We start from the raw sequence: 25,615 nt of genomic DNA, 5'->3' as shown, positions 1-25,615 counted from the left end.
TATATACATTGTCATTTTTATATTGTTCATATACCAAACTCATGTAACACATACCTCTGTAACGTTATTCTTCACACTCTCACCCCCACGGGTTATATCTCAAAGACAAAGTGGAATTGGCAAATGATATGGATGCTAATGAAAGAAGCAAGTGCCTGTGTGCTAGCTGGAAAGGAGGAGAAGGAGGATGAAGAAGAGGAAGAATGACAAATGAAAGAGATGAGATTAAAAGATGATGGTCCATTCACCATTCAAAGGCTTTTTTTTTTTTTTTTTTTAAAGTTTCCCAGCAGTATTAAAAACAAAAAAATTTCTTTCTTTTGGCTGTGAAAGTATTTGACATTATGCAACAGGCACAGGCTAACTGGATGTAAACATTTTTACTTTTTTACTTACTTGTGTTTAAAGTGGCCATGTTCATCTGTCCATCTCGCTTTCTTTTACTATAACCTTGCACCACCATCAACTCGTTATTCGCCAACGCCTTTGTTTTAGGGTGTATTACATTGACAAGTAAAAAATAAACTTGTTTATCAATTAACCGAACAACACCCCCCATTACTGTCAATACATTTATATCTATACATATTTATATATACATATAAATATATATAAAAGAAAAAGACTCCTTCTTTACCTGTCCTGTTTACACTCTCTATATGCTCTCGAACAAATACATTTGTCTTTCTCTCATCGTTTTAGATCCTAGCAATCATTTACTGTATATATATGCGTATATACATGTATTTCATTTCATAAAAGTAAAAAAGAATTGCTCAATCTCCATGTCTTTGCCAATGTTTTACAAAAGCCATGTTCTTGCGTTTATTTGCTCTCGTCAGATAATCCTTAGGCCTAGGTAATACAGATGCATGATGAGGGTAAAGAGAAACTCTTGTCGTCTATCGTACATGTTCACGTATACCTGTAGTTGGATAGACTATTACACAACAACAACAACAACAACAACAACAACAAAAAAAGCCTTGTTTCCCTTTCCCTTTCCCTTTCCCTTTCCCTTTCCCTTTCCCTTTCCCTTTCCCTTCCTTTCCTTCTTCCTTGCCAATTGTTCCTGCAGTGCAACTACGATCGATCACAAATCACGATGGTGCAGGCAGAATCACGATGGGTCCAATAATATATATTTGTACAAAAATCGATCAAACCCTGCCACCTTTTTTTTTTTTTTTTTTTTTTATTTTTTCCCAAAAAAAAAAAAAAAAAAAAAAAAACACACAGCCAGTAGTAACAATAACTCAGGTTCATGTAGACTGTTGTGTAAGTAAAAGAGAAAGAGAGTACGTACAGCAGAGAGAGGGATTTGTTTAGGTTCAACAGATTGACTGATTTGGCTGACAAAAACATTAACGGAAAATATAAAAGATGCGTTCTATTTTTAGATTGATCTCTTTTTTACATGAATGTCACCCAAAAATCTACAGGGCCCAATCCATCCAACACGGATTTACATGTTATACAGATGGTGCTGTATATGAATCCCCTTTGAGGAGGAATGTAGGGAATAATGTGCAGTAACTGAACCTGAACAGATATATATCTGTTTCCTTTCTTTTCTTTTCTTTCCTCTTTTGATATATATTATATACGTCTTTTAGAAAGCGATGCGTCTTTCTTTATGAACATGGGACATGATCAACCTCCTGTTTGGGATCAAACCCTTTTTTTTTTTTGAATACTAAAAGGCTATATATACATTTACATGAACTATATATGTGTACATGTACTTGTCATCATACTTCACCATCTCGGAAATGGGAACGGACATTTCTACAGCTCAATCCTCATTGTTTTTATTATCATTATTATTGTTAAAACGGTATAGTAAAGTGTGCAGCATAGCCATTAAAAAACAAAGAATGGCGTTTCTATTTTTTTTTTTCTTTTTGTTTTTTGTTTTAGCATCATATATATACACAAGAAGAGAACAACAATATGCCTTTTTTTCGCATGACGCATGACAGCACGGCACATGGCACATGGCACATTTACAGGCACAGTTACAGGAGCACATCGCCACAAGTGGCGAGGGGGTTATTCTTTTAAAACACTGCCACAAACACAAAGGAGCACAGGAACACCGTGTTCTCTCGCCGTCCTAGAAACGCGCGTCGTGTAACATCAAAAACCTAATAACCAAAGGCGAATATTTTTTTTTTTACGCGACTATACTTTTCTGAGCGCCCTACTCTTCTCTTCCTATTTTTATACTCGTCGCTTATCGAGATCAGAGAAAAATAAAAACATGCTAGTTTTTATTTTTCTTTTTCTTTTTCTTTTTCTTTTTTTTCTTTTTATTTCTGTTTTTATTTGTTTCATTCATTCATTACTAGAGTTCCTAGTCTGGACACCTACTCTTTCAAGCTATTATTCCATATCTATCTTTCTTTCTTTCTTTCTTTCTTTCTTTTTTTTTTTTTTTCTTGTTTACCAGGGGATATATTCAACCTTCTTTTCCTCAGTGGGATGCACATATACAACTTTACAACCCTCATCATGGATACGGAATGGCAAACTCTCAATCTTGGGTTGATAGATCGTCAAGGGCTTGACCGTCGTCACAGGCCGGATCGTCACAGTCGACCCCAACGAGGCCGAAGATCGTTCCAAGCTCTGGTCTTGTGGCTCGGCTGCTTCCACAATCGTAGCCTTGTTCTCAACTGAGGGCTGGTAAGTGGTCGAAGGCACCACCTTGGTCACAGGCTGGACAATCGCGTTAGAACCCAGGTTCACATTTGCTTGGCTCAATGCACTATGTTGTTCAGGCGCAGCATAGATATCAGGCCCTTTATCCTTGACGTGGCCTTGATAAACTGTCGAGGGCAAAATCACGTTTTTGGGCTCCGCAGTGACCATCGAACCCATATCTACAGTGCTTGCAGGTACGCTTTGCTCACATGACTCTGTGCCTTTGGTATCCAGGACGCATCCCTCAGGCTTGGTCATGTGGTGCTTACTGGCCTCGTTTTCCTCTTCACTACGCTTGATGAATCGGCTCAACATGGGCTCGAAAGGCATACGACGACCGCTTTCGAACATCAATCTCTCACCGGACCTCATGGGGCCAAATCGGTCATATTGGAGCGAAGCCTTGGAGAACGGTAAGCTCTCCGTCAGAGGCTCAGCGCATGCAGACTGGACAATGGGCGCGTATGCTTGGACGAGAGGTTGGTAGCGCGTCACTGGCACGACTTGCGTCAATGGGACCACATTGGTAGTAGAGCCCACAAGGACGGATCCGGAATTTGCGGATTGGGAACATTCAGCACCGATACAGCGGCTACTCACGGGAGCAGCTTGGATGACACAAGCGAGACCGACAAAAGCGGTAGTGAACTTGAGTGCGGCATGCATGTTTTTTGAATAACTTGATGGTTGTAAAAGAATAGGCTGTAGAGAGAAATAAGAAGGAAACGGATCTGTGGTGTGGTTTGCCTTGTTAAAAGAGGCTCCAAAGAACTTCTTTTATATAGGCTTTTTTTTCCCCATCAAATCATATATCTAGCTTTCTTTGCTTACATCGTATAAGGATAAAATGGTATATATACTTAGAAAAAATATATATCTTGATCAAACTATTAGAGGCCTTTTTTTTTTTTTTCCTTCAAGTCAAGGAAAAAAAAAAAAAAGCCAGTTGTATTGATGATTGTATAACACAACAAGCGCGCTCGCATTTAAAACGTCTTCTGTCTCGTTGATCAATTAGAATAATGAAGCATGTGACTACAAGAATGATGCTTTTTTTTTTTTTATTCTCCGAAGGCTATTCTTGAGTTTCGTGAATGAACCATTGATGGACGCGTTTATTAAAAAAAGAAACGCGTCAATAATGAATATATTCAATTGACAGTTGACGACGTACAGGTTTTAATCTGCTGAATGAAACGAATATGATGAAATCTGAAATCTGTGTCAAGTCAAATAAAAAAAATAAAAAAAAAATTTTTTTTATTGTTATTCTGTATACTCGAGTAAACACAAAGTCTGCATTTTGATTAGCTTAGTCTGGTTTGGTTTAGTTATAAGCGAGCAAAGATGCCGACTGCCTTTTTTTCCCCTTCTCTTCCCATGATCTGTCTTCGCAGAGGGATATGGTAAATAGGGTAGGCATGCGCCGCTTCTGATGGCAGTCTCTCTGACAAAGCTCGATACCGGGCCTTGGTCTCGGATGATTCGTTTCTCCAAAGTTTTGCAAGTATCCTTGAAATTTCAGCAGCAGATGTTGGCCTCTCCGCAAAAGCTGATACTTCATCTGAACGAGTACGACGATAAAGTAGAAAGCCGCCTGCCGGGTTACGAAATTGCATCGGTCGTACCAAGGAAGGGCTGAAGCCAGTGTGTCTTTCTGCCATGTAAGAAGATCCAGAAGAAGAACAGGATTGGATGTTATTTCGAGCTGTGATTCTGGTTTTTTTTTTTTTTTTTTTTCTTTTCTTTTCTTTTCTTTTCTTTTTTTCTGAAGAAAGGGCAGGTATGAGATCGGTCGGTGTGTAAATTAGAAATGAGGTTTGAGGAAGATTTTTTTTTGGTCAAGAGTGATGCCTTTTTATAGTATTAGAATGCTATGGCAGGAGTAACCAAAAAGTTGAAGAGAGCGTGTGTTTAGATTGGAAGTGAGCAATGAATTATGTTGATCAAGGCAGTCCCACACAAGAGAATGAATGACCAAGCAAAACAAAAAGAAATCCGGGAAGAGGGAGGGTTTGTGCGCGCATTCGTGCATCAACTTCCCTAATTTGGGCTTCAATCACTTTCATCCTCAAGAGCGAGAGCGAGGACCATCAGAAACTGGCTGGTTCCCCCGAAGAACCATTTAACCCCTTGGCATGCCTTGTTGACTCTCTTGCCTTTACATTCAATGATACCGAGTGGCAACGCAAAATGGAAGCAATGGCTTTACATATGAATCTGCTCTCTACGTTCGGAGCATCCTTCGACTGCTTTCCCGCTCAGATGGTGACTGAATGAATATTTAGAGGCAGCCCTGTGCTTGGCGCTGCCCCATCAGGCTTCACAACTAAGGGTATAAACATAAAAAATATAAAATATAAAAAAAAGAGTGGCTTTGTACATGCAATAACCACTGTGCTAGTGAGGGTAATGAATAGGTGCAAAGATACTCGACACTACTATGTATCGTTAGCCAGAACGGCTAAACCGCAGTAACACAATCTTCCTTTTCTCGCTTCTCATGTGCTCCTACAATAAGAAGCCGGTAAAGGGGAGGATCCCTGCCTTTGGCTTCATCCAGAAGGTCAATGACATTTTGCCAGCTATGGCCGATGCTGGCTCGATCAATGTAAGGATGCGCTATCTGTGGTCTGTTGTTCTGGAACTAGCTGCCACGCAGTTCAAGGTTGAGTTAGGGAACCACTACAAACGGGACGCGCACGCACTGTGCGAAAAAGTACATGGATCTAGTTATTAGGAGCGGTGTCGCTCAAGTTTTTATCATTGAGTAGGATAACAATGAAGGATATGCTACTATCTCCATATTTTTTAAAACAGATCGGGCTTTTGAAGAGGAACATAAGGCATTTATAAGATTCAAGGTTTTCTACTTTCACCTTCTTCTAACCCAACCTTGTCTACCTCTATTACTTCCTACCTCTTTCCTGACTTCATTTTTTGCAAAAGGTAGATTACCGAGTAAGCCTCCATACTGGTCTAAAAAATTGGTTGCAGGCTCACATCGCTATATGGTTCTATTGGCACATATAGGTATTCTGCCAGCCCACGTTGGCGCCGTACCCACCGTACCTGTCCTCTGGAACCTGGTGCCGAAAATATTGGTAGGATGTGTCTTGTGCATATGGCATCTCAGATAAGAAATCAAAAGCTTTTTCCTTCTCTTCTGGGATCCATCTCTCGTCCCACCTTTGCTTTTGCCTCTTTCTCTATTGTCATTCCTTTCTCGTGCCTCTTTCACTCTCGTGTTCCTTTCGCCCTTTCTCCCTCGCTTACGCATCCTTTATCCGTTTGCAAAGTATCCTTTGTCACTATTTCTTATCTTTGCCTCCTCCTCCCTGTCGTTCGTTTCTTTGCCAGATTTCTATTTTACTCTTTCTTTTTTTTTTTTACTTATTTATTTATTTATTTTTTTATAGTCGGTCATGTCGAGGAGAGGTCAGAAGAGAATCAGGGATTGCAAAGACAACCAGCTTATTTGCCATCTTTGTATGGCTGGGCTTGCTACGACTGCTTCCCCCCATAACCCACAGGAGTGGATTGCATAATGGGATCAGCCAACGGATCTCAAAACTCAAATGCAATTACTGCAACAATCCTTTCCAGAGCCGCAAGGCTCTGAAGCAGCATATGCTCAACTGCCTAAAGGTCGGCGGACTCACATTCTCAAGACATTGTTTGTGGTGTAAGCCGATGGAGGCAACGTAGGAAGAAGGAGGAGTTTAAGGATATTGCGATTTTGGCAGAATATAGTTACCAATTCAGCTCATGGCCAATGGTTGATGGGTGTCAGCAAGAGGACTGGTGTTATTTGAGATGAAGCTTGCCGACACCACGAAGGATCATGCATGCACCGAGATGGCCAAGAAAATGTTTGTCTCAGTCGCGTTGAATGCGACGGGTGGCAAGAAGCTGTTTGGTTTTATACTTGCCCCCACTGCCTACCGACTGGGCGAAGAAGGGAAGGTCGCCTTTGTGTGTCCCTTGAAAAATCAACCAGAGGAGGTGCTGTAGGATGTTGATTTGATATTGGCCTTAAAGCCTTACAAGTATAGTCGACCGGTGAAGAAGAATGGGTATACGCCGGTCGGTGATAACGATAAACTCTGGTAAGGAGGTTGCAGAGCGCCCTGATCCAGTCTGGTCAGGACGTCCTTATGAGTCTCAAGGCGGAGGTACCCCGTCGCTCTCCAGATAAGGATCCACAGGTTGATGCAAATGTACAGTACATAATAAATCCATACACCGGCCCCAAATCAGCAAATTTAGCAAATAAACCATGCAAAATGCGGGAGTATTCTGCACCCATGGAGTACACATAGTTCATGTCCTCGCAATCCAAAGAACATTCAAATCCATGCCACTCTGCCTGAAAATAGGTAGTTAGATGACTGAATAATATGAGTATATTAGTAATATATAAAAGACTATGGCTATTGGAGGTTAACTACGTCTTCTGGTGAAATCAATCTTCAGAAGCCCTAAATGTCCGCGAAGATATGCAACGTCGGGATCGAGCTTCCAATTTCTAACAAGGTACAAAAAAATAAAAATAAAAAAAAAAAAAAAAAAAAAAAGTTATCAGTTTTATTTTATTCATTCATAAATGTATATTTCAGCAGAGCCAATTTAAGAGGCATCGCTTATGTCACAATAGATGAGTTTCATGAAGAGATGGTAACTGGCAACAGCATCGATCCTCTCTCACACAGGCTTACGATTGGTGAAATGACCCGATGCACGCACTGTAAGGCGTACTTATGGCTTGAAGAGCGTCTTAAAGCCTCTACCATCCATGCATCAGAGTTCTCGCTCTGTTGTGGGAATGACAAAATCAGGCTCCCTGAACTTCGTCCAATTCCTAACTTGACCTCATTAGTGGCAACTGAGGAAAGCCACCACTTCCAGTCCCACATCAGGAAGTACAACTCTTCACTTTCGTATGTTTCGATGGGCGCCAACTACGACCATGAACTTGCGGATGCTAGAAGTGGTGTATATACATTCCGAATCAACGGAACAGTGGTGCACAGGATCGGGTCTTTGTTACCTCCAGATAATCAGTCAGCAAAATTTGCACGGATCTACTTCCTCGACCCTAATGAACAGGCTATCCGTCGAAGAGAAATATTTGACAACGATCTAAGGGTAGACCTCTTGAGGAGAATTCAGCAGTGGTTGGAGGATTGCAGAAATCCGTTCGCTCAGCACTACAAAACCATCCGCGAACGTGAGGGCGGCCATGCAGTCCTTGAGAAGAGCTTTGTTCTAAAAAGTGACCGAAGTCGCCGACAATATGATCTGCCCTCCGCTTTTGAGATTGCTGCTTTGCTCCCTGGCGAAGAAAACGCGACCGATCCCAGAGACATTATTGTCGAGAGTAAGGGCACAGGGTTGAAAAGAATCTTTGAAACACAAGATGCCTACGATCCCTTGGCATACGTTCTTCTTCATCCCCCAGGGCGATCTTGGCTGGACCTATAATTGTTACCACCGACATGGGCAAGACGCTGACAAGAGGATATCTGCACGTGAGTTCTATTCTTATCGATTGCAAGCACGACCAATAAGCGACACAGATAACCGTTGCTACTTTTGGATGTTTGGTCGTCTCAGCCATCAATATTGCGTCGACCAAGAGTGCAAAGTTATGAGCGATCGACTTCGATATATAGAAATGAATCAAGTGAAGCTCCGTGCAGACCTTTATAAGGGCATCGTTGATGCAGTCCACGATAATAATGTATCATCAGCGTCTAACATTGGCAAAAGTATCATCCTGCCTTCTTCCATTACTGGAGGAACCTCGCGATATGCAACAGCGATTCCAAGACTCAATGGCTATGACTCAACGTGTAGGTAGGCCGGATCTATTTATTACCTTCACTTGCAATCCACAATGGCCAGAGATTCAACATGAAATTGCAAGACAGGGGTATGCTGGACAGACCCCAAATGATCGTCCCGATCTGTTGGATAGGGTATTCAAGGTCAAGCTCGAGGCTCTTATGCATGACCTTACTGAAAAATATGTCCTTGGAAAAGTTATCGGATACTGTCTTGCAACCGAATTCCAAAAGCGAGGACTGCCACACGCTCATATCCTACTGACCTTAGACGAAGAAGATAAGCCCCGTACGGCTCAGGATATTGACAACATCGTTTGCGCTGAGATCTCTGACCCACTTAGACACCCTAATTTGTACAAAACTGTGATGACGACAATGATCCATGGCCCTTGTGGCCCTGGAATCAAATCTCCCTGTATGGAGTCCAATGTGTGCACCAAGAAGTACCCACGGCAACTCTTAGCGGAGTCAGTTCTAAGAGAGGATGGCTATCCGTTCTATAGACGACGTGATCATGTGGTCCGGCGTAATAATACCAACTTCGCCATCGATAATCATTGGGTCGTGCCATATAACCCTTATTTATCAACGAAATACAACGCCCACATAAATGTCGAGATTTGTTCTTCAATCACATCAGTAAAGTATTTGTACAAATATGTGCACAAGGGACAGGATCGTGCAAGGGTGACTGTAGTTAAAGAAGATGTTCAAGAGCAGCAGCAGTTGCAGCCTCATGATGAGATCAAGGAATACTGGGATGCACGCTATATCTCTGCTTGTGAATCGATATGGAGGATCTTTGCGTTCAAGATGTTTGATCTGTCACACACAATCATACGTCTCCAAGTCCACCTCGAGGGCCATCAAAATGTCATTTTTAGTGAAGACGACAACCTCGCCGCACTGCTTGACGAGCGAAATACCAGTAGTCAGCTCATGGGGTGGTTTGCTCTGAATAGGAGAGATGCTGCTGCAAATGAGTATACATACCCTCAGATTATCCGAGAGCCACCCTTTTGTTTTTTACTTTGATTCTTTTCCTGGCTCACTATCAAGAAGATGCAGATCCAACTTGGTAGCAGAGCAGATTTTATTTGATAGACGCCGACGAAATTGATCTCTCGACAGACCCTGCAGTAGATGAATTCGGATATCCAAATGAATGGGACTAAAGCTTTACATTTTAATGCCTTGTATAAATGAAAAATGGTTTATTTGTGTATATTAACAGTTCTGGATTACTTTGAGTTAACCAAAGTCTCTTTTACACGCCTTGGATCAGCTGGTAACATGTGGAAGCGATTTATTGTGGCTATGGAGCTGTCTAGAGAAAAGAAAAGGGACGTGATTCGGATCATAATAAGCAACTAAGCAGGCGAGAGACAGGAAGATCATAAGAAAGGGGAGAGAGAACGAGGAATTGTTGAAAAGTGCCTCTGTTCCGGCATGCACCATTGGGCTCATGTAGTGCATGTAAAGGTGCTGAGGGTTTCTGAAGGTTTTAAAGGTTCTGAGCCTAGTCGTGAACACAGGCTAGGGAGAGGATCATTCACCAACTTGTCTACTGCTCCACTCTATAGTGAATAGAAAAAAGGGAGGGATTCAATGGCATTGAATTAAGTCGTTAGACATGTAATCAGAAAATGAGAAAAAGGGTGCATTGAAGTCAACTGTCGAAAAGGTAGAGCCCACCTTCTGTTTTTGGTACGGTGATATGAATATGTGGCTTGCCGCTTTGCAGACAGGTTGACAACCAAGCCTATGCTACTCTCTCCTCATCGCAGTAAAGTCACACACTCCATTTTTTTTTACTTAATCTTGAGTCATAAATGTAAGGGAGATACTCTTAGGATTAACAAGCATTGTCCGCTCATAAATATCGCTACGAACACCTCAATCAAAATCATTTTTCTATCTCAGGAACGAATAGATTACAATCCAAGGGAGAAAAGGAAAGCAATTATCCATGTTTGGCACGACGAACACACTGTCACGAAGTGCACTCTTACCGGCACAGGCTCTGAGGCTCTTTGATTTCTACATTGAGGGTGCTCGTAACATGAAGGACGATACTGATATAGTGACGGAGCTATGCCTTGATGCCGACTCTGTGCTGTCTCGAATACAACGGCCTGCGAGAAAGGCCCTCGCCTCACTGACTTCAGCTTCTTTAGCTCCTACTGAAGACATGGCATTGCGCCAAGGTGTTACCTCAGCCTATCACGAGCTTGCTTATTTGAACAACTGGGTCACTCCGATGACGCTCAAAAACGTAAAAAAAAAGCTGAGAAGTGGGGGTTCATTCAAGAAAGCAACAACAACAGCAATAGCAACAGCACCAAGCAAGAAGAAAATGGAACCAAAAGCAGCAAACCAAATAGAATGACTAAAGCAATACCAGCACAGAGAATTGCAACAATTGCAAAAGACATATTCAATCACAATGAGCCTCCAATGTTCATCAGGTACACCTTACCAGAACCTGAGACCCATCTGAATGATATCCACCAGCTTGTGTATTGTCTTTGTCTACTTCCTACTAGTCCCATCCCAACAAATGGCCTTAATGATCACGAGAAGGAATGGCGCCAGGCCATATTGAACGATCAAGATGAGCGTGAGCGACCGTGTAAACTGGCATCAGATGTGATTGAAATGTTCATCAGCGATGACATCAACACTGAGGTATCTGTTGCTGAAGTTGTGGCTCTCTCCCCAGTCCTCGATCAAGCGCAATTCAGAACACTGCTCATAGCTTTAATCAATAGGATCAGCCAGAACATCATGCTGGAGACTCATTTGTTAGAAGGATTGGCTCAATTGATGCAGCACGCTCCTCCTGGACACCTTGACTCCGATGACCTCGTCACAATCCTCAACACCTTCAATTCTCGCTTACAGTGCACGCATAATCAATCTGGCGATCACCTCTATCGCCTGTCTGTTACAGTCTCACATGTCCTCGATGTCATGGTCAACAACCAAGTCAAAGGCTTGAAGCGAGAGCAACTCCATGAACCACTTGCTGCATACCTCCAGGGACTAAAAGACAGCTCAGATCCTAAACTAGTCTACCAAGCAGCTTATGCCTTTCAAGCCCTGCAATATATACCTGACGACGAAACAACAATGCAAGCCATGCTTCGGCGGACATCAGTAGTGCTCCGAGGAGTGTTTGGAGTAGTGAGTGCAGCCAAAGGCTTAGATCTGAATACCTTCATGGATGAGATAAGCAACATTCAGAGAGGACTTCCTTCTGTGACAGGTACCATTGATATGAGTCTGAAAGGATATACCAGTGTAACATCACTATACGAGAGTGGAACAACATTCAAACAGTGCATGGAAGAAGGACTCAGCTTTAGTCACAAGTCAGCATGGTATCCAGCATTGCGTGGAGCTGATGCACTACTCCAGACAGGCAAACTCACTCAGTTCAAGGCTCTTGTGTGTGAAGCACCCTGTCGAAAAGATGCAGCGTTCCAATGGGGGCTATGCCAGAGGCTGGGACAGATTGCAGCTGGTACACAATGGAGTATGGATACTCGACGGGATGCCATCACGCTCCTAGGAGAGATCTACAAGAATGATCAGGAGTGGAGTGACCATACACATATCAAGCAGTGGATCATAAGTATCCTTAGAGAGCTATCCTCATTATCACCGGATGGTCTACAAGGTGCATATTTTCTCTCTTTTTCTGTGGATATGTTTGGATGTCGGCAGTGCTCAGTACATGTGATTTATCTACCTACTCACTCGATACATATATCCTTATCCTTCTCTTTCCAGCTACAGGCACTCTCTTGGATGATCTAGAGAAATATGGAGACCTCAAGAAACAAGAGCTATATAGGAATTGTGTTCAAGGACCAATGGCTCAGCATCCCTTCATCATCACACATCCTCCACTTACATCTTCACATTTGCTTGACCGTGCACAAAATAGACCCGGTGTTGAGGACAGTATACGGCAACTAAAGAGACGGCGGATGGAGGTTGGAAATAATCAAGAATTCTATATCCCACAATATGCCAAAGCAAGTTCTCAAGTAAGCGATGACAAGCTGTTCTTGCTGGTGGACAAGGTGAAAGAGTTCCTGGATAGCGGCCGGAAAGTGCTACTTGTCCAAGGAGATTCAGGAGCAGGCAAGTCCACATTCAATCGCACTCTAGAGCGCACACTCTGGGAGACATATCAAAATAGACATGGTCGGATCCCACTATTTATCAATCTCCCAGCCATCGACAAGCCAGAGAAGGGTCTGGTTGCAAAGCAACTGCGGGACTACGATTTCACAGACTCACAGATCAAGGAGCTGAAGAAGAGTCGGCCATTCATCCTGATCTGTGATGGATATGATGAGAGTCTACAGACTAGCAACCTGTATGTCACCAATCAACTGAATAAGCCTGGAGAGTGGATGGCTCAGATGGTGATCAGTTGTCGTAGTGAGTACCTTGGATTGGACTATCAAGATCGCTTCCAACCTATGGACCGCAATCACCAAGCAGATGATGGATTGTTTGAAGAGGCTGTGCTCATGCCATTCTCTGAGACTCAGATCGATGACTATATTGAACAATATGTCGATGCCATGGATCCACTGTGGCGCGCGGAGGACTACCGACGTGCGCTCAGAGAGATCCCTAGCCTACAAGACCTTGTGAAGAACCCATTTATTCTATCGATGTCACTAGAAGTACTCCCACGAATAGTAGATCCAGATCAAGGAGGCTCCAACACCAAGATCAAACGCGTCACACTGTATGATCAGTTCGTTGAGCAGTGGCTCGAGCGAGGCAAGAAGCGACTAAGCGATACATTAGCACTGGAAGACAGAAGGGTGTTTCACAAGCTATTAGATGAAGGGTTTGCAGAGAATGGGATCAGATATCTCACCGAGCTAGCCATAGCAATCTACAGACATCAAGATGGCAACCCAGTAGTGGACTACTCACCATCGAAGGACAAGAGTACATGGAAAGAAGCGTACTTCAGCAAAGAGAATGGAAAGAAGCTTCTACGCGAGGCTTCACCACTTACTCGTACAGGCAACCAGCACCGGTTTATCCATCGGTCACTCCTAGAGTACAGTTTGGTACGAGCGATCTTTGAGCCGAAGAGAGCAATGAGTGTTTCCGCGATCGATAAAGTAACAAAGACGTCAACAGAAACTTCTCGTCGGCAGAGCGTCAGTTCAGTGTTTAGTTTCGAAGCCCTGGACATCAAGGAGGACGAGCGGGAAGTGGAAGTAGTGGAGATTGATGAGACGTCACCATTAGTATGGAGAAGCTTTGTGGGTGAACTATCTATCCTTCAATTCTTAGAGGACCGTGTCCGTCTCGAGCCGATATTTCAACAACAGCTGTATACATATGTGGAGCTCTCGAAGAGCAATAACAAGTGGCGGATAGCAGCAGCCAATGCGATGACAATCTTGGTCCAAGCAGGCGAATCATTTATCGGAGCAGACTTGCGAGGAATCCATATCCCAGGAGCAGATCTCAGCCATGGCATATTTGAGTATGCTCAGCTACAAGGAGCAGATCTGAGGAAGGTCAACTTACAGAATTGTTGGCTTCGTGAAGCAGACCTAAGCGGAGCAAAGATGGCAGGTGTACAGTTTGGAGAATGGCCGCTTCTCGAAATTGGGGGCGAGGTATTGGGAGGGTCATACTCGCCTGATGGCAAGACACTCGCTGCTGTTATCGAAGATGACTCATATAAAAATTCAATTACTATCTATGATACATCAACATGGGGGATACTTTCGGCTCTGAAAGGCATTGGGATTGACACGAGGTTCATATGCTCGCCAGACAGTCGATATATCGCCACCTGGGATTCTTCCCAAACTACAGTTTCAATTTGGAATGCAACCTCAGGAGCATTGGTTCACCTATTGGAGGGTCATACAGGTCGAATAAACTGTGCAGTGTACTCGCCAAGCGGGAATCATCTTGCTTCAGCAAGTAGGGATAGGTCAGTGCGAGTGTGGGATACCCAAGCAGGGGTGCTCAAATACAGCCTAGAAGGTCATACAGACGATGTGAGCAGTGTGGCATACTCTCCTGATGGACTCCGGATTGCAAGCGGCAGTCATGACGAGACAGTAAGGTTGTGGGATGCAATATCAGGGCAGCAGCTGATGCGGATGGACCATAGAAATGGAATTGAACAAATTATATATTCACCTAATGGGCAGGAAATTATATCTCGCTATTTCCTTAGTTTTTACTTGCATGTATGGGATGTTGGATCCGGTCAGAAAAAGTACGAGTTGAAACATAGGAGTAGCGTCCATGGCATTCAGTATTCTCCTAGCGGGAAATTCGCTGCTTCATTCGCCTGGGGGACGGCATACCAATGGGATATGCAAGCAGCCAAAGTCATCCATACTCTTGAAGGGCGTTCCGATCGTATCATAGATCTAAAATACTCACCAAATGGAGAACAGATAGCCACTTGCAGTCGTGATAACACAGTACAGCTTTGGGACACGAGGTCAGGACAACTCATGAATATCTTTTATGGCCACTCTAGCACTATATTTCGTATGGCATACTCGCCAAATAATCATCAGCTTGCAACCTTCAGCAAAGATAAAACAATACGCCTTTGGGATACTCGATTACAGCAATCTAACCATGATTCGCGTGGCCATTCAGCGTCGATCGCTGGTGTTAGGAGCTCATCGGATGGACAGCAGATAGCTTCGCGCAGTGGTGATGAAACAGTGCGTATATGGGATGCAAGGACAGGACAGTCCATCCATGTTTTACAAAGCCTCGATGGATACACGCGCGATATCAAGTATTCGCCTGATGGTCAGTTGCTTGCTTCTTGCCATCATTCTTCACGTGTCTACCTTTGGGATGCTCGAACAGGCCAAGTCGCTCATACCTTGGAGCTACAGAACAGGCAAGACGATAAGATTTACACCTTGGATTTCTCACCTACTGACTATCGAATTGCCTGTGGCCATTCCGATGGAGATGTGACTATATGGAACGCACAGACAGGAGAGTTCATTCGCATTCTACAGGGCCACAATAGCCTTGTAAACTGTGTGGTATTCTCACCTGATGGTCACCACCTTGCTTCATATGATAAAGATGGCGCTCTTAGAGTCTGGACAGTTCATTCGGGTGGCCTTCGTTTTGAAGTAAAGGATGGAGAAAGAATTGGTAATTCTATCAAATACACACCTGACGGTCGAAAAATAGTGGTTTATCACAGCTATGCCTCTTATGAACTGCAAGTACGGAACGTAGAAACGGGTGAGCTTTGTTATACAATACCTGGGGATTATAAAAGCATAGGATCATTTTCACCATTTAGTCAGCGGATGGCTAATGCGTGTGACAATGGACAAATTAATATGGTTGATATGGAAACGGGAGAAGTATTGCATACGCTTGAAGGGCACACCAAGAGGATCACAGAGATAGCTTATTCGCCTGATGGAAAGTACATTGCCTCAAGCAGTGAAGATAGGACAGTGCGGGTGTGGGATGCAGAGACAGGCGAGTATTTGATTGTAATTCCATCTGAAGGTGGACTTGTTGCTACGCTTATATGGAATACCTTTGAAGAAGGCTATTTTCTGGTCACAGGATCTAAGGATGCCTCCGTTCGAATGTGGCAGATTGTGAAGGAGGGCGATCAATATCAGTATCACCTGAGATGGAGTACCAGGCAAACGACCCTTAATGCTCGCAACATGCATATGCAAGGTGTAGTTGGGTTGAGTGAAGCCAACAGGAAGCTTCTGGAGCAACGAGGAGCTATAAGCGAGCAACCTCTTTCGTTGGTCATGCATGGGGCATCTAAACAAATTGTAGCGAGACAATTCGTGGCACCCAAGCTCAGTGCCTCCTCTAGTCAAGCGAATTATTGCCAAGATCTAGTAGAGACAGCTTCACAGACAGTGATTTTGAGGGGAGAGATACCATTGACTTCAGCAACAGCACCGAGTGGATCGATCAAAGACTACCAATTCGAATACAGCATATGTGACAAATGTAGTTTTGCACATGTCATTTCATGCAGACCTCATGGAGAAAGCCACACGATTGAGAATAAAGAATGAGGTTGAAGGGATGCTTGGTAAGACATGATAGGGTCAATATGAGTTGAAGATGAATATCCGTTGTTTAAATGTCAACATATTTTTCTTGTATAAACTGTAACAACTTATGACTGTATCACAGTGGCTGTGTACCAATAGTTCTGCGATATTATTGTATGGATATAATTAACATTTGTATTATTATTTATTTTTATGATGTTGATGGTCCTACGGTGGGTACGGTTGATGATGATGAGCTGTCCTGTGCTTGGGTATCTGCTACTGGATCATCACCAAGGACATTTCTTTTTAACCAATCCTCGTCAGCCCAGATGGCTTTTTCAGGTCCACGACCGATTCCACCTGGTCCTGTTCCTGTCCCTCTCAATGGTTTGGCAAGATTAACTTTGATAGTTCTTCCGAATAACTCTGACAGATGCATATTATCCTGAGCAGCCTTTGCGTCCGCAGGCAAATCAAACTCGACGAATCCGAATCCACGATGGGGGGCCGCTATGATAAGGATAAGAAATAAAGCAGCAGCAACAACAAAGGTTAATAAAAATAAAAAAAATAAAAATAAAAATAAAATAAAAATAAAAATAAAAATAAAAAACGCGTATTTTTTTTTATTATGGAAAGTACTTACTTGAAGTGGGATCAGGAGGGATTTCAATGTGAGTGATCTCACCAAAAGGAATAAATGCAGAATGCAGAATCTGTGGAGTCACTTGCTCATCCAAACCACCTGCAGAGTAGACCAGGTAGACGAAGGAAAGCGAATAAAAGTTAAAGTAGATTGGTCAGTTGTGGTTGCTTTTTCTTGTTCGGTTTGAATTGCATTGGTGTGCTTTGGTGTGCTTTGGTGGGAGTGGTTTTTTTTTTATTTCCACATTACTAATTAATTTTGTAGGTCGAGTGCAGTCAAGTCAGTTATGAAATGCGAGATTGTGTTATTGTTATTGTTATTACCGATGTAGAGAGTGCTCTTTGTGCTATCTTTGGCAGCCATGACTACAAGAACAAGAACAAGAACAAAGCAAAGGTAAAAGTAAAAGGTAAGAAGTAAAGTAAAAACAATGGAACGTGCAAAGTGAGCTGGGCTAGGGAAAAAGAGAAGAACAAAGTGACTGTGCAGTCCAAAAGTAGAAAAAGGCACAGACACAGACACAACCGTCTCTGAGGGAAAAACAGTTTTGTTGAATGTAATGAAATGGGTGTGTACGACATTGAACTAGAAAACAGAAGCAACAGAAGCAACAGAAGCAACATAACCATTACAAACACCGGGTAATGCAACGCTACGCTATTGACAAAAGGAGTTGCTTTGGATGATGACCACATTATAACTCCATATGCCCATGCACCATATGCCATCTGCTATTTAAAATACCATATCTCAAATACCAAATACCAAATACCATCGTCAGGTTAACAGAACAAAGAACAAGGTGAATTGGAAAATAGACATGGGAAAAATAAAATTCTTCTTTTCCTCTTCTCCTCTTTCATTCCTCTTCATCCCTCTTCATTCCTCTCCATTCCTCTACTCGCTCTCATTCCCTTCCTTCCTCTACGCCATCACTTCTTCTTTTTTTACTTTTCTTTCTCTCTCTCTCTCTCTCTCTCTCTCTCTCTCTCTCTCTCTCTCTCTCTCTCTCTCTCTCTTTCAGTCTTCATTCTCTCCACTACTTTTTTAAGCCTAGTCTAGTTATTGTCATCCATTGTTTCAATTTTTTACTGCTTCACACTCCACCATGACTATGGTCCCTACTATCGACTTTAACAATGTAAGCAGCGACCAACTCTTTTGTCAGCGAAAACATATCTTCTCCTCCATGCACATCTGTACCTTTTACCGCGTCCGAATCATTCTCGCTCTGGGCTGTGTCCATTCTGTCGGCTCTTCTTTTTATTCTTGTCCTGCAGGACATGATCAAGTTTGACACAAATACACCACACTCTCTCTCTTTCTCTCTCTTATACACAGGCTTGCTTTAGCTACTACAGAAAAACTAATCAGTCTTATGGCCTCATGCTTTCTCCTGTCCTTGGCCCTGATCTTTCCATAGATAATAAAACATCCACTCATAAAGGCTACAGAGTATTCAGAGGTTTATGGAGGCACCCTGATCACACCTGCGCAGACCTCCACTGCATCTGTCCACACCACCCTGTCATCCACATCCACATCCACCCCACCTGCCAACGCCTCATCAGACGATCCAGAATACAAACCCGTTGTCCTAAAGTGTTGTCGCCATGCTGCAGACTTTCGCGACCTGTTGCATGCCTTTAGCAAATTGCGCGATGTACCTCAGGCACCTAACCTTGTTGTCTTCATCGGCGCTGCACGCGAACATCCCTCTGCCTCCTCATCCACCCTCAATTCACCCAGGAACGAAACCAATAGTAGAAATAACCACGGTAGTTGGTCCAGAAGAACAAGTTCTTTTGGCCTAGTGACAAACACCATCTCCACCCTCTCTCTTTCTTCAAACACTACTACTCCTGCCTCCCCACAACGCGTTGCTGCGCGGGATTGGATCGTGACTAAACCCGCGGCTCATGGAACGCTGCACGAATATCTAAAATCTCCTCAGGGAAAAGCGTTAGACTGGATGGATAAGGTTCGCCTGATTCGAGGGGTTGCTAGCGGATTGCTGCATCTGCATGAGCGCGGGCTCTTGCACATGAACTTGCATAGCGACAACGTCCTAGTCGAAAAGGGCCCTACTGGCCCTATCGCTGTCCTTACAGATTTCGGCCAAATCTCGCGTTCCACACGCGGACCAGAGCCCGTTACAGACCCAAGTTCTGCATCATTACCAGTCACCTCTCCTAAATCCGGAACTAGATGGATCCATTCAGGAGGTGTTTATGAAAAGGGTCTCATCTACACCGCTCCAGAGCGACGGGCCAATCCAGAATTGAACCCATGTACAACTGCATCCGATATTTATTCTTTTGGTGTCATCATGCTAGAGATCCTGACCGGCCATCGATCCCTCGCTAGTCAATTCCTGACCTCATCCTCTGCCTCAACAGAGAATTCTCTTCAGTTTCGCGAGAGAGCAGCAGCAGCCTCAGGAAGATCTTCACCAATCCCGACCCTCTCAACATCACAAGGAACATTAGCACTACCTGCAGCATTAGAGTCACTTATCCGAAAGATATGCTCGCGTGATCCTGCTCAACGGCCCGGTTTGTTAGTTATTCGATCACAACTGAAAGAAATGGCCAACACATCCTTTGATCTACATGTGCGTGAGCCTATTAGCAAAGGAACGACCGGTATTCAGTTGAATGCCAAAAAGCCCATCTCACTGATCTCAGTCGTCACCACACCCTCTGTCATTGCAGGTAGGGTAGAACAATTTCCCTTGAGCTCACAAATATGCAACTAAAGTTATATATTTTTAAGTGCTCTGATCTGATCTGGTCTGATCTGGTCTGTCTGTCTTTTTTTTTTTTTTTTTTTTTTTTTATCTCTCTATTTAGAGTCTAGTACGCCGACCCTTGAAAACAATGGTTATAGTTCAAGATCACTGATTGAGCCACTGACACCAAAGTCACCTAATCAAATTAAGAAACGCACATCAATCCTTCGCAAAGCACTCGACATGTCTCTCAATTCACCTCCAGCATCGCCAAAACGTAAAGCACTCCATATCTGGGAAGCAGCAGCCAAGGGTGACACCAAGAGCATCAACTCATTACTCTCTCAAGGTATCTCTGTCAATCAGCGAGACCCTCTCACGGACCATACACCATTAATTGCTGCTGTGACTGATATAGAGAACCCACAGCAGGTCCCTAGTATCCCAGCTCTGGAGCTCTTGATCAACCGTGGCGCAGAAATCAATGCATTCGATCAAAAGACGAAACAGACAATCCTCCATCATCTCTGCTCGCGACCTAACCCACCACCACCTGCTGTGCTCCAGTTCTTACTAGATCGAGGAGCTAACCCGAATGCAGTCAGCTCTGCCCGTCAAACACCGCTACATTATTTGGCCGAAAGAGCAAAGTCATCACCTTTGGAATCCATGCGCCTACTATTGGACTCTGGAGCTGATCTAGATGCAAAGGGACCAGTCATGTGGACAGCTCTTCACTTGTTAAGTGCGAGCGAGAAACCCCATTTGGATGCCATGATGCTGCTCTTGACCCGCGGAATCGATGTGAATGCGCGGGATAACAATCAGTGGACGGCTCTGCATTTTGTAGCGCACTATAACCAGGACCCTGCAGCAGCACTCAAGATATTGGTCGATGCTGGAGCGGATGTGAACGCACTAACGAAACGACATGAAGGCGTGATCCAAATCTTACTCAAGAGTAAGAGCATTGATCGACTAGCAGCCGTGGACTTGACAACATTCGAGAACACGCCATCATCATCTACAGCCAACCGTAATGGATTACCTGCTGCAGCTAGCTCAGGACTAGCCATGCTTGGGCAATTTGGAGGCCACAATCGAAGAATGTCTACAATCTCTACCTTATCTTCAGGCAGCTCATCCAATGGACAAAACCTGACCAGAAATAGCACTGTTGTTGACAATAACGAATCTTTATCTTCTACCCAACCAGAGTTGATGAATTCAGGAAATATAATTTTGACATCCGAAGAGGAAGCCAAGGAAGAAACCCTCAAGAAACTAGCAGAGTTGATACGATGGCTAGTTGTGGACTGTGGCGTTCAATTGGAAACCACTCTGGAGTATGATGATCCATACCCACCAGCCCATCCCAAGAATCAGCATGTACTTTTCCAAGCCATCCGATTGGGAATGCGACCAATTGTGGCAGTGCTGCTAGAGATAAGTCTAGTGATGAGTGAGGCATATGTTCTTGATGATGCTCTTCAGTTGATTGAAGAGATGTTGAGCGCACTCAATTCGGCAGCTCATCCGCATGGTCAGAGTCAGAGTCAGTATAGTGAAAGCGACATGGCAACAACACGTTCCTCCTTCGAGTCAACTTGCTCATCTGCCTCGACTTTTCTCTCACGCCATAGGCGGGACAGCGTCATCAGTAATAGCGCGAGCACTGTGTTATCTTTGTCGAATAGTCCTCAAAAGAAAAGTATCAATGTTAATCTCAGCAATGGAGGTGGTGGCAGTAGCGGTGGCAGCAGCAGCAATGCTGTTACACCAAAATCGATTGCTATAGCAGCTGCATCCATTAGTCGAATCCAGGAAATCGGGTCATTGCTCAAAGTTTGGAGATTTGGAGAACAGCGTGAACAGTTGATCGATTCTGTGAAGGCTCGTCTAGCACGGTCGAACCGCCGAAGGCGATCTGGGAAGGGTGGACGTAGTAGTGGTGATGATGATAGTAGTACCGCTGGTGGGAATAGTAGTCCCGTATCGTCCATGGCATCCGAGCGTGAAATATTGCAGCGAAGTACTACCATGTAGAAATTGTAAAATATATAATTTTTATTTTTTAGAAGCTTTTTTTTCTATTATCTTTTTTATTTTATTATTTTTATTTTATTTTAATTCAAGTCCCTTACTTCTTTCTTTGTTCAAGATCTCATTCTATATTGTATATTACATTGCCTCACTGCACAATATTTATACAGCCATTAAACAATAAAAAAAATTGCTACATTTATGCATGTCGTATCGCGTCACGTCGCGTGTCTTGGCTACATATTTTGCCACAAAAGAAAAAAAAAAAAAATAGAACGCGTATAGGAATTCAATGTCCGATATTACATATTTGCTCAAAGCTAAAGCTTTAGTCCAAGTAGTTAATTCAAGGAAGCAGATCAGACCTCATACTTGATTTTGTAGCTTCATGGTAAACATCTCTTAAAATAGCTGGCTGGCAACAGAGGGTTTTATGACGGGGAAAGGAGTAACGAAGAGGAGCCTAAGATCCTATTTTCATCAAACCAAACATAAAAATCTTAATATCAAGAAGCTGCTGAGTGGGTTTATAGGCGCAAAAATAAAAAAAATAAAGATAGAAATGAAGCATTTCTTTTATTTATCTTTTTTTTATGAATGTGGTATAACATTAGGACATCGGATTTTTTATTATTATTATTATTCTTTTGGTGTCTTTTCCAGACTCTAATCTTTTATATCTCATTAGCGATATACGATCGGTGTATCCCGGTGCATTCTGCTTCTTTCATGCAGAGACTTACACCTATTGCAAATCCTCTCCTAGTCCCTACAAATCCACCTTGAGTTCCTTGGTGGCCTAACTCTTGGAGCGAACGCGAGAGATCTGGACCCGATATCCAACAAGGAAAAGCCCTATTACCAAGATTGTACTTTATCTATCAAAAAGTGATCCAAGTTCAAATCCAAACGCGAACTTTTTTTCTTTTTTTTTCTTCTTCAACGGGTTGCACGTTGGACGAGAGTAATTATAGTAATAATCATTAACAATAATCATAGCAATAGTAATAGCGGTATATTTTCATGTTTCTACTTCCGAGCTAAAGCTGGGCAATATGTCTTTCTGAATTGTCCAGATATCTTTATGTTTTTAATGGCATCCATTCACGATCACATCTGCACTAGAGGAGGGTTAATCTGTCTCAGTGTCCATATCCGGATCGTAGGGGATTGGGAGGTGCTTGGGGATGCTCATTTGATAATGAACATCAGTTCTGGATCGAAGAACTTGTGAGTAAGGTTGAGAGGTGGTATGAGCAGTGACAGGACGGTGATGGTGATAGCAGTGATGGTAATGAGGTAAGAGATAAGGACGCAATAGCCAACAGAGATTACAGTTCTGTCGTCTCCCCAGGGGCTCCTTCTTCCTTACCAAACCTCACAGGAAAGACAAGTATCAGAGTCTAGCCTTTTTTTTTTTTTTTTTTTTTTTTTTTTTAATACTTAACATTGAACAAATATCCATCTCTTTCCCTTCCAAAAAATAAAAATAAAAATAAAAATAAAAATAAAAATAAAAATAAAAAAAAACAGAGATTTGAATGGCATATGCATGTACAAGCATAAAGCAATTTCATTTTTTTTTATTTTTTTTTATTGAGTTCACTCACTACATATTTCTCGTAATAGAAAACTTTTGATGTATCGGCTTTGTATGAATGTATATGCAATTTTTCGCTTCTTGTTCGTAACATTGGTAAAGATACAAGTATTCTTTTCTTTTCTTTTTTTACAAACACAGAAAGGAAGGAATAGCAGAAAGATAAAAGAGTATGAAAAGAAAAGTAAAGAAGAAGAAGAAGAAAAAAAAAAGAAAAAAAAAAAAAAAGAATAAAGTACAATGTCCTTCGCTGCTTTTTTTTTAATCATTTAATTTGGCAAATTCTCTTGGGCCGCAGCAACCTTTTGTGCCTCATGATTTCGGACAAGCCAAAGGAACAATTCCATTGTATAATGGGCATCATTTCCTAAAGGAAGAAAGAAGACGAAGAATGAGTTTATATCGAAAGGACAATAAGAGCAAGTTATGAAAGAAGAACCCCTCTTTTTTTTTTTTTTTTTTTTTTTTTTTTTTCTTCTTTTACCTGCATTATGGAGAGAATAGTTTTCAATGTCCAATTCATCCAATAATCTGCCTAATCCAGTCATGGTTGCATCTTTGGCTCTAGCACCATTCAAATGCAATGTATCAAATTTCACCATCTTCTCTGGGAAGATAACGCCCATCTTCCGCAAATAACCCTCATCGCTCGACATGTCATGAGCAATCAACGCAAAGACTCCCTCAGGATTCCTCTTGGTGGCCTTTGTCAAATCCTCTTGGAAGACTGCGATCGCATCCTGTAAACTTGCCCAGATGGTCTGTCCAAATATGAAGCGATCTCGTCGATCCGCTACATATTTCCCATTCTTGAGATGACGGTATTCTGAAATCGCATAATGTTTATCGAACATTTTGTTGAGCCTCGAGTCATGAATCGACCATCCAATCTCTAGGATCTTGGAGTGATCAAACTCAAATGATTCAATATCCACCGAGATAAACCACATGCCATGTTGTGCTGCTGCATATTCTAATGGGGTCAAAAGTCGAGGCTTGACTTTTGTAGGATCCTCTCTTTGACTTGTTGCTGTTGTTGTTGTTGTTGTTGTCGCATCATTTTTGGGCCCCAACATAATCATCTCTGTAGCTCGATCCAATTCTCGAGTCCAGCCCGTGATCTTGTGTTGTCTCTTGAGCGCTTTGTTGTCCCTGACAAGATCCTTGAGGAATTTATTATACGCCGCCGCCAATGGCATTCGAGGCGCAGCAGAGATTTTTGAAAATGTTCCATTCCGTGCCTCATGCAGTTGTGTAAAGTCGTACTCCAATACCCTTGATAACATCGCCCTTGTCTCTTCTAAGCCAGTCATTGAAATCAAAGCAACCCATTTTTGAGAGGAATCCTCCATGCCTATGAAATATATATAAATATTTGTTATTTATTTGTAAAGAAAGAAAGAGAAAAGAAAAATTACCAAAACTCCAACTATTCAATAGTGTAAAAAGACAAGATGGCACACCTTTGTAAAAGACATCGGGTCTATCGAGGAACTCTTTCGAACCAAAGAACACGTCAAGGTCCCTCTTGAGATCCTGTGGGCATTCTTTATTCCATTCATACATTGCTGTATGCAATTGCAGAAATGAAGTGGTCAACATGGTTGATTAAATGACTATAAAGTGTCCACAAAGATGTATACGAATGAATGTGTCTGACAAGAGGACTGAAGAAGTGAGGATGAAGACAAAGAAGAGAGGAAGAGAGACAGATGGAAAGGAGTTCCTGAAAGAAACAAAATAAATAAATGGCATCTCTCCTTCCTGTTCTTGACTCTCTTCACCACACGTCACAGTCAAGTGCTCAGTCGAATCAAAAAGTGTAAAAAGACTGATATCCACTCCGAACTAACAATAAGAGCGCCATCCGCTCATAAATATCACAGCTAACAACCATTACCACTCTGCTTCCTCGGGAATGAATAGTCTATACAGCCCAAAGAAGAAAAAGGGAAACAA

General features: G+C 42.7%; 6 protein-coding genes across 6 annotated transcripts; 1 reads left to right on the top strand and 5 right to left on the bottom strand.

Moving 5' to 3' along the window:
• Positions 1 to 39: 39 nt before the first annotated feature.
• BCR41DRAFT_370313 (hypothetical protein) lies at positions 40 to 1,786 on the bottom strand (the record flags this gene model as incomplete). Its single annotated transcript, XM_022026522.1, has 7 exons — positions 40 to 98; positions 397 to 579; positions 638 to 689; positions 807 to 902; positions 926 to 940; positions 1,418 to 1,436; positions 1,746 to 1,786. 7 exons carry the CDS (start codon positions 1,784 to 1,786, stop codon positions 40 to 42), a joined length of 465 nt encoding a protein of 154 aa, XP_021881887.1.
• Positions 1,787 to 2,445: 659 nt separating this feature from the next.
• On the bottom strand, positions 2,446 to 3,372 carry BCR41DRAFT_386135 (hypothetical protein; the record flags this gene model as incomplete). The annotated part of the gene is made up of 1 exon (XM_022027759.1): positions 2,446 to 3,372. The coding sequence occupies one exon, from the start codon at positions 3,370 to 3,372 to the stop codon at positions 2,446 to 2,448; it is 927 nt and encodes a 308-aa protein (XP_021881886.1).
• A 665-nt stretch (positions 3,373 to 4,037) lies between these two features.
• BCR41DRAFT_395780 (hypothetical protein) lies at positions 4,038 to 4,370 on the bottom strand (the record flags this gene model as incomplete). The annotated part of the gene is made up of 1 exon (XM_022028755.1): positions 4,038 to 4,370. One exon carries the CDS (start codon positions 4,368 to 4,370, stop codon positions 4,038 to 4,040), a length of 333 nt encoding a protein of 110 aa, XP_021881885.1.
• Positions 4,371 to 16,815: 12,445 nt separating this feature from the next.
• On the bottom strand, positions 16,816 to 17,734 carry BCR41DRAFT_352594 (hypothetical protein). Its single transcript, XM_022023984.1, has 3 exons — positions 17,606 to 17,734; positions 17,283 to 17,381; positions 16,816 to 17,146 (listed from the first exon to the last, which is right to left on the bottom strand). The coding sequence occupies exons 1-3, from the start codon at positions 17,643 to 17,645 to the stop codon at positions 16,845 to 16,847; spliced, it is 441 nt and encodes a 146-aa protein (XP_021881884.1). The 5' UTR covers positions 17,646 to 17,734; the 3' UTR covers positions 16,816 to 16,844.
• Positions 17,735 to 18,240: 506 nt separating this feature from the next.
• Positions 18,241 to 22,153, top strand: BCR41DRAFT_421725 (hypothetical protein). The gene is made up of 3 exons (XM_022030069.1): positions 18,241 to 18,423; positions 18,706 to 19,996; positions 20,135 to 22,153. The coding sequence occupies exons 1-3, from the start codon at positions 18,391 to 18,393 to the stop codon at positions 22,057 to 22,059; spliced, it is 3,249 nt and encodes a 1,082-aa protein (XP_021881883.1). The 5' UTR covers positions 18,241 to 18,390; the 3' UTR covers positions 22,060 to 22,153.
• A 1,738-nt stretch (positions 22,154 to 23,891) lies between these two features.
• BCR41DRAFT_421724 (hypothetical protein) lies at positions 23,892 to 25,383 on the bottom strand. The gene is made up of 3 exons (XM_022030068.1): positions 25,120 to 25,383; positions 24,141 to 25,010; positions 23,892 to 24,023 (listed from the first exon to the last, which is right to left on the bottom strand). Exons 1-3 carry the CDS (start codon positions 25,256 to 25,258, stop codon positions 23,926 to 23,928), a joined length of 1,107 nt encoding a protein of 368 aa, XP_021881882.1. The 5' UTR covers positions 25,259 to 25,383; the 3' UTR covers positions 23,892 to 23,925.
• Positions 25,384 to 25,615: the final 232 nt, after the last annotated feature.

Source organism: Lobosporangium transversale (assembly GCF_002105155.1).
Source record: "Lobosporangium transversale strain NRRL 3116 chromosome Unknown BCR41scaffold_16, whole genome shotgun sequence".
In the NCBI taxonomy this organism is placed as follows: domain Eukaryota; kingdom Fungi; phylum Mortierellomycota; class Mortierellomycetes; order Mortierellales; family Mortierellaceae; genus Lobosporangium; species Lobosporangium transversale.
This window is presented reverse-complemented; position numbering and strand designations above follow the sequence as displayed.

Bases quoted from the DNA above. Each gene is read 5' to 3' on its own strand.
- BCR41DRAFT_421724 (XM_022030068.1), bottom strand. From the start codon at position 25,258: ATGTTGACCACTTCATTTCTGCAATTGCATACAGCAATGTATGAATGG. The intron at 25,011-25,119 runs GTGTGCCATCTT...TATATTTCATAG, and splicing joins ACCCGATGTCTTTTACAAAG to GCATGGAGGATTCCTCTCAA. The intron at 24,024-24,140 runs GTAAAAGAAGAA...TTCTTCCTTTAG, and splicing joins CTATTCTCTCCATAATGCAG to GAAATGATGCCCATTATACA.
- BCR41DRAFT_352594 (XM_022023984.1), bottom strand. From the start codon at position 17,645: ATGGCTGCCAAAGATAGCACAAAGAGCACTCTCTACATCG. The intron at 17,382-17,605 runs GTAATAACAATA...TCTACTCTGCAG, and splicing joins AAAGAGCACTCTCTACATCG to GTGGTTTGGATGAGCAAGTG. The intron at 17,147-17,282 runs GTAAGTACTTTC...TCCTTATCATAG, and splicing joins CCCTCCTGATCCCACTTCAA to CGGCCCCCCATCGTGGATTC.
- BCR41DRAFT_421725 (XM_022030069.1), top strand. From the start codon at position 18,391: ATGACTATGGTCCCTACTATCGACTTTAACAAT. The intron at 18,424-18,705 runs GTAAGCAGCGAC...ATCTTTCCATAG, and splicing joins CTACTATCGACTTTAACAAT to ATAATAAAACATCCACTCAT. The intron at 19,997-20,134 runs GTAGGGTAGAAC...CTCTCTATTTAG, and splicing joins CACACCCTCTGTCATTGCAG to AGTCTAGTACGCCGACCCTT.